The 8617-nt window shown below is 38.3% G+C and overlaps 1 protein-coding gene across 4 annotated transcripts in view; it reads left to right on the forward strand.

Annotated features, from left to right (window-relative positions):
• The window catches only part of LOC133652091 (SEC14-like protein 1), a 47781-nt gene extending 44266 nt beyond the window's left edge, over positions 1-3515 (forward strand). For all 4 annotated transcript variants that reach the window (XM_062050467.1, XM_062050469.1, XM_062050466.1 and 1 more), the window contains one exon: positions 77-3515. In XM_062050467.1, coding sequence (XP_061906451.1) covers positions 77-107 — 31 coding nt within the window. In that variant the 3' untranslated portion in view covers positions 108-3515. The remainder of the gene's footprint in view (positions 1-76) is intronic.
• Positions 3516-8617: the final 5102 nt, after the last annotated feature.

Genomic DNA, 8617 nt, shown 5'->3' on the forward strand with positions numbered 1-8617 from the left:
TTGCTCCGCAGGCAACACTGCCCTCAAAAAAAGCCCGTGAGTGACATCAGGGTGACTGTTGACTTGTGAATTTCAGGAGCGCGCCGGCAGCCCAAGCTTTGTTGTAGGATTGTCAAACACGCCGGCTTGGACGCAATCTGATTACAAAAGTAGTGAAATGGAACGTTCGAGTGTGTGCTGTGCTTCTGCTGGGTCAATAAATGTTATGCAACATCAAGGTTAGGACGTGGCGCGGGCAGGAGTGCTCGCACTTTTGTCACTGCTGCAGTCTTTTGATTGTCCACCAGATGTCAGTGTGCTCTTTTGCAGGAAAACCCTCAAGCCTGATTATTGAAACAGTGCAAACAAGCAGCACTTTTTCACAGGTGTCCCTGTTAAAAGTAGGATTGTTTATGATGTTTTGCAGGTAAATCTAAAATAAGTTATATATTTTTATCACTCATTTCAGAGAGTGAAACTTTCATATTATAAAGATTCATTGCACACTGTTTAAGTTAAAGTTAAAGTACCAATGATTGTCACACACACTAGGTGTGGTGAAATTTGTCCTCTGCATTTGACCCATCCCCTTGTTCACCCCCTGGGAGGTGAGGGGAGCAGTGGGCAGCAGCGGTGCCGCGCCCGGGAATCATTTTGGTGATTTAACCCCCAATTCCCACCTTTGATGCTGAGTGCCAAGCAGGGAGGTAATGGGTCCCATTTTTTTTATAGTCTTTGGTATGACTCGGCTTGTCTTGCAAATTGGAAAAATAGGGTTAATACAGATAATGAAAACCCCAAATCCACTGTCTCATAACATTATTTGTTGAAATAGTAATAATTAAATATTGTCATAGCATAATCAGCTAATTAACCTAAAAACACATGTAATTATTAGTGGCAATTTTTTTCATTTTGACCTATATTGGCATGCACCTTTTTTAAATTGTATTTAATGTTATTTAAACTACAACTGTCATGACCTGATACCGCAGCTCATGTCTTGTTTTTCTTTCCTTTATGATTTTCCTGTGTTTGAGGTTTATTTATTTTTCAGTGCTCCGTTTCTCATGTACCTCTAGTTGCTAGGGGCGCTGATTGGACACACCGGTTTGCGTTTGAGAGAGTTTTGGGTTGACAATAAAAACGTAAGACCTATTTTTAACACTTTTTATGAGTGGGCCCTTTTGGATCCTTGAACATTTCAGCAGGATTTCTTATTTTTTCTCATTGCTTAAAAATGAATAATGTATCGAAATCATTTATGAATCATTGACCTATTTAAGGCTCCAATTACTTCACATCAAATAGTCAGCTTTAAAACATTTTGGGGGCAAATATTGCATATTTTTGTGTTTTTGCCATTAAAAACAGGGCAGAAAACAAACAAAGAAATACACCTTATATCGACAGATCTGGAGTTGAAATCTCAAATTAAAACATTTGTATATATTATATGACATATTTTTTATGAGTGAGACACTTGGGTGGGGGGAACCTAAAGGATAAAAAAAAATCTACAAAACCCAAAACCAGTGAAGTTGGCACATTGTGTAAATCTTAAATAAAAACAGAATACAATGATTTGCAAATCCTTTTCAACTTATATTCAATTGAATAGACTTCAAAGACAAGATACTTAAAGTTCAAACTAAGAAACTTTATTTTTTGCAAATATTAGCTCATTTAGAATTTGATGCCTGCCACATGTTTCAAAAAAGCTGGCACAAGTGGCAAAAAAGACTGAGAAAGTTGAGGAATGCTCATCAAACACTTATTTGGAACATACCGCAGGTGAACAGGCTAATTGGGAACAGGTGGGTGCCATGATTGGGTATAGTCATGCACAGCCAGTTATCTGGAAAATGTCAATAAAACAAAATAAATATGGTTCAACCCCCCCCTCACCTCAGAACCCCATCATCATAAACACACAAACAGTTAAAACAGTTGACACTTTTAAATACCTGAGCGTAACCTTGGACAATAAACTCACCTTTGATCAGCACACCACGGACATTCAAAAATGAAGTCAACAAAGAATGTCAGCCATCCGAAAACTTAAAGGACTATACGTTGCACCTCATCTCCTGTTATTACTTTACCAAAGCATTGTTCAACCCATCCTTATGTACTGTTCCACATGTTTTTTCACCATGCTTTCTGTAACCAACCGGACCAAACTCACGCATTACAAACATAGCAGCTAAAATCATCGGCCTACCCACACCCAACATTTCAGACTTAAACCACAGGTCCATCACTCGACTGGCAAAAACAATAGTCCAGGATATCACTCACCCACTACACCAATACATCATCCCACTACCATCAGGGCGCAGGTACAGAACTATCAAATTCCGGAGGGCCCGCCTCAGGAAAAGCCTTATCCCTGCAGCTATAGCCCGACCTGTCGAACAAGCCTGTAAATGTGTGTTGGTCATGTAGGATGTCTTTTTGTTATTTTTTGTGATGTGTAATGTCTATTGTTCAAATGTACGGCAGTGACAATGAATTTCCCCAACGGGACCAATAAATCTAAATCTAATCTAATCTAAAAGCAGCTTCCATGAAATGCTCAGTCATTCACAAACAAGGATGGGGCGAGGGTAAACACTTTGTGAACAAATGCGTGAGCAAATTGTCCAACAGTTTAAGAACAACATTTCTCAACCAGCTATTGCAAGGCATTTAGGGATTTTACCATCCATGGTCCGTAATATCATCAAAAGGTTCAGAGAATCTGGAGAAATAACTGCAGGTAAGACTTTCGATCCCCCAAGCGGTATTAGATCAAAAAGCGATATTAGTGTGTAAAGGATATCACCACCTGTGCTCAGGAAAACATCAGAAAACCACTGTCAGTAACTACAGTTTGTCACTACATCTGTAAGTGCACGTTAAAACTCTAAGTGGAAGCCATTTATCAACAACACCCAGAAACGCTGCCAGCTTTGCTGGGCTTGAGCACATCTAAGATGGACTGATGCAACGTGGAAAAGTGTTCTGGGGTCTGAGGAGTCCACATTTCAAATTGTTTTTGGAAACTGGATGTCGTGTCCTCCGGACCAAAGAGGAGAAGAACCATCCGGACTGTTCTAGGCGCAAAGTTGAAAAGCCAGCATCTGTGATGTTATGGGGGTGTATTAGTGCCCAAGGCATGGGTAACTTTCACACCTGTGAAGGCACCATTAATGCTGAAAGGTACATACAGGTTTTGGAGCAACATATGTTGCCATCCAAGCAACATTATCATGGACGCCCCTGCTTATTTCAGCAAGACAATGCCAAGCCACGTGTTACAACTGTGTGACTTCATAGTAAAAGAGTGCGGGTACTAGACTGGCCTGCCTGTAGTCCAGACCTGTCTCCCATTGAAAATGTGTGTCGCATTATGAAGCCTAAAATACCACAACGAAGACCCCGGACTGTTGAACAACTTAAGCTGTACATCAAGCAAGAATGGGAAATAATTCCACCTGAAAAGCTTATAAAATTGGTATCCTCAGTTCCCAAACCTTTACTGAGTGTTGTTAAAAGGAAAGGCCATGTAACACAGTGGTAAAAATGCCCCTGTGCCAACTTTTTTGCAATGTGTTGCTGCCATTATATTCTAAGTTAATGATTATTTAAAAAAAAAAAATTAGGTTTCTCAATTAGAACATTACATATCTTGTCTTTGCATTCTATTCAATTGAATATAAGTGAAAAGGATTTGCAAATCATTATATTCTGTTTTTATTTACTATTTACACAACGTGCCAAACTTCACTGGTTTTGGGTTTTGTACATATTGTATTGGTTGTGAAAATAAAAAATATCAAAATGGCCACTCATGCTTTGATTTTTCAGTGGACAAAGTTTGGACAGCCCTGGTGTACAATATTGCAATATAGACAATATTGTGCTGGCATCCCCAGTAAACACATTAAGTACATGTTTGGGGCAAAAGTACATGCAAAGCACAACAAAAAATAAACTGAAAGGCTTTTGCATGCTCCAAAATCTGGTGAAGTTTTATGTGAATATACTCATTTGAAGTAATTTAGTCCCCAATACCATCAAACATTTGGCTAATAACACAAGTCAGGCACCTTTGTAAAGTCAACCAGCCTTTGTAGATTTACTGCAGAAAGTAACTGCTGTTGGGTTGCCGTAGCAACAGAATGAGAAGAAAATGCCAGAATAAAGAATTCATTACAATTGCTGTGGCCTCCAGAGAACCTTTACACTGACTCTGAAGAAAGGTATGTCTGCAGTGGAGCCCTAATAGTGCGCAGCGATACATGGAAATGTTGGGGCAGAGCAAATACCAAGAAATCTGCTGGAAAGGAAAATATCGGATGATTGCTTGTTAGTGCTTTGTCGGGCAAGTTCTCAGAGGACCTCGCGAACTTTGCACAATTTCCTCACGTCTATCAGGGTGAACGTACTTAATGAGAAATGTGACAAAGGTTGGAAACTGGTTCCGAAAGTAGAACCACAATTGTCTTGTACTTACCAGTTCAAATGTCATGTATTTTCCTATCAAAGGGGACTTGTTCTGTTTTGTTTTTTTTACATTGAAAACTTTTTTGTGTGTTTTTATTATTTGTATGTATTTAAGAAAATCAATGTTGCTTTCAAGCTGAATGTTGGAATTTTAAAGGGGTCATATTATGTTTTTTTCCCCCTACATTTGAAACACTTCCTTGTGGTCTACAAAACACGTTAATAATGGGTCTTTGGTCAAAATGTTGCCGATATGTTTTACAGACCATCTTCAAGTCGCTTCAGGATGCGCCGTTTTGTGGACGCTCTTAGTCAGTGATGGGCAAGCTACTCTGAAAATGTACAAACCCCGTTTCCATATGAGTTGGGAAATTGTGTTAGATGTAAATATAAACGGAATGCAATGATTTGCAAATCATTTTCAACCCATATTCAGTTGAATATGCTACAAAGACAACATATTTGATGTTCAAACTGATAAACATTTTCTTTTTTGCAAATAATCATTAACTTTAGAATTTGATGCCAGCAACACGTGACGAAGAAGTTGGGAAAGGTGGCAATGAATACTGATAAAGTTGAGGAATGCTCATCAAACACTTATTTGGAACATCCCACAGGTGAACAGGCAAATTGGGAACAGGTGGGTGCCATGATTGGGTATAAAAGTAGATTCCATGAAATGCTCAGTCATTCACAAACAAGGATGGGGCGAGGGTCACCACGTTGCCAACAAATGCGTGAGCAAATTGTTGAACAGTTTAAGAAAAACCTTTCTCAACCAGCTATTGCAAGGAATTTAGGGATTTCACCATCTACGGTCCGTAATATCATCAAAGGGTTCAGAGAATCTGGAGAAATCCCTGCACGTAAGCAGCTAAGCCCGTGACCTTCAATCCCTCAGGCTGTACTGCATCAACAAGCGACATCAGTGTGTAAAGGATATCACCGCATGGGCTCAGGAACACTTCAGAAACCCACTGTCAGTAACTACAGTTGGTTGTTACATCTGTAAGTGCAAGTTAAAACTCTCCTATGCAAGGCGAAAACCGTTTATCAACAACACCCAGAAACGCCGTCGGCTTCGCTGGGCCTGAGCTCATCTAAGATGGACTGATACAAAGTGGAAAAGTGTTCTGTGGTCTGACGAGTCCACATTTCAAATTGTTTTTGGAAACTGTGGACGTCGTGTCCTCCGGACCAAAGAGGAAAATAACCATCTGGATTGTTATAGGCGCAAAGTTGAAAAGCCAGCATCTGTGATGGTATGAGGGTGTATTAGTGCCCAAGACATGGGTAACTTACACATCTGTGAAGGCGCCATTAATGCTGAAAGGTACATACAGGTTTTGGAGCAACATATGTTGCCATCCAAGCAACGTTACCATGGACGCCCCTGCTTATTTCAGCAAGACAATGCCAAGCCACGAGTTACATCAACGTGGCTTCATAGTAAAAGAGTGCGGGTACTAGACTGGCCTGCCTGTAGTCCAGACCTGTCTCCCATTGAAAATGTGTGGCGCATTATGAAGCCTAAAATACCATAACGGAGACCCCCGGACTGTTGAACAACTTAAGCTGTACATCAAGCAAGAATGGGAAAGAATTCCACCTGAGAAGCTTAAAAAATGTGTCTCCTCTGTTTCCAAACGTTTACTGAGTGTTAAAAGGAAAGGCCATGTAACACAGTGGTGAACATGCCCTTTCCCAACTACTTTGGCACGTGTTGCAGCCATGAAATTATAAGTTCATTATTATTTGCAAAAAAAAATAAAGTTTATGAGTTTGAACATCAAATATCTTGTCTTTGTAGTGCATTCAATTGAATATGGGTTGAAAAGGATTTGCAAATCAATCAATCAATCAATCAATGTTTATTTATATAGCCCTAAATCACAAGTGTCTCAAAGGGCTGTACAAGCCACAACGACATCCTCGGTATCATTGTATTCCGTTTATATTTACATTTAACACAATTTCCCAACTCATATGGAAACGGGGTTTGTAGTAAGCTAAGCTACGAGTTACTCTCGACTAACTTCGACAGGTGAAGCTATCCCCGGAGAATTGTAGCAAGCTACACGGCAAAAGTAGCTTTCTACGTCATATAAACATTTGGTGTGCATGTGTCGCCCGTGAGACGTCATGAAGATTGCATACATTTTAAAAGTTTGCTGTCATCGATGTGAGTAGACGATGTGGGTATATCAAGTCGATGACCTTTTAATTTCACTCTGAACACAAAAAGGTGCAGCCTTTACTTATATGACCCAATGCACACAACCTTCCCTAGTCATGATGCAAAAAAATTAATAATGAAACCAACACAAAATGTCAACACACAACACAACCTGCTCACTAAACTTTGTGGACATTATAAAAAATGTAAATTACACCCATTTAAATCCACTCCAAAGCATGATAGGAAAAATGTGAAACACTCCACATTGATCCATGTTTGGCACATTTTAGCTGCTTGATATTTCTGATCGGTTACAAATATTTAAGGCAGTCGTCACGGAAGTAAACAAGGTAGAAGTAGACCATTCACATACTCTAAATATCCCATTATATGAATTATTAATTATATGTCCATTATATTAATATAATATGTACACACACATATATATATATATATATATATATATATATATATATATATATATATATATATATATATATATATATATATATATATATATATATATATATATATATATATATATATATATATATATATAATGCTACTTTACATGCTTTCGGCCCTTGAATAAAAATTTTTTAGCCCAATGCGACCCCCAAAGTAATTAAATGTAGACACCTCTTATAGAAAAATATATATAGTAATTGGTTAAGATTATTGAGTCCACACAAGTTTGGTTTTATATATATGTGCCATGTTATTTATAACTGCCCAGGTTCGTGCTAATGCTAATTAGTAGAGTTCCAATAGTAAAGCCAATGTATGCTAGCATCAAGCTAGTGGGTCTCTGGAAATGTGGAACCTCACTTTACTTATGTTGGAGCGTTTTTTTTCCATCAGTTTCTTTGTAGGCATTGAAAATAACCAAGAAGTAATTGGCTGAGTTTACTCTCAGTGCTGCTGGAGTGATCGCCAAACGCCGGAGTACGAAGATCCTGCTGAGTCGGCAACCAGGGGTGACCACGCGTAACCCAGGTGCTGCAAGATTGCAACATTGGATTTGCCAAAAAAGTACCAGATTCAGTAACCTTTGTTTTGGGTATGTGTTTTTATTGCTATCGTGTTAACGAGTAAAACAATACAGTTATTGTTTTACAGTTTTTGTTAAAATCCTCAGCTTATTTTTTGAGGTTAAGGTGACAACACGTTGATTGCAAACTCTCAAACTCAAAATGGATCCCAAGTTATTGAAAAAAAATACTTTTTTTTAAATAGCCCGTACAATTCTGGAAGGACTGACTGTTGAATTACTGTAAATTCCGGACTTTAGGCCGCTACGTTTTCCCACACTTGAACCATGCTTGAACCATGCGGCTAATTTATGGATTTGTATTTTTTTTTTTTTATGTCCTGCCCAGCTTCTCAGGCAAATCATATAGTAGATGTAGATGCCCATATCGGCTGTTCAGATTTATTTTACAAAAGAGAAGTGTAGGATACTTCTCTTGTTGCCTTATTTGTATTTTGACTTTAGTAAATGTATTTATATTATCATTTGGTGCAGCCGGGCCGGAGCAGGAGGGGATAGAAAGAGAGAAAAAAAAGAAGACAGAGGGGGAAATTGTGGGGACAAGAGGGGGATTAGACAGTGAGACAAAAACAACAACAGCAAACACAACAACAACAGAGCAACATCAGCAAATACGACATGTACAAATATGATGGTAAAAGTAATAGCAAATAAGCAGTTAGCGAAAATAAAAAATAATACAGAAATGATAATGAGCATTATTACACTAAAAATGGAGCAATATGAATACCAATAGAAATAGTGCTATTGATTATAAACAATACCAACACTTTACCTTTATTATCAACAATACAATTGTTCAAATGCAACAATACAAATATGTAATGATAACTTTAGATACAAAAGAATGCAGAAAAATGGAGGGGAAGAAAGAGAAGCAACCTACATTAACCTTGTGGATTGTTATAGTAACA

The sequence above is a fragment of the Entelurus aequoreus genome, linkage group LG06 (assembly GCF_033978785.1).
Source record: "Entelurus aequoreus isolate RoL-2023_Sb linkage group LG06, RoL_Eaeq_v1.1, whole genome shotgun sequence".
NCBI lineage: Eukaryota > Metazoa > Chordata > Actinopteri > Syngnathiformes > Syngnathidae > Entelurus > Entelurus aequoreus.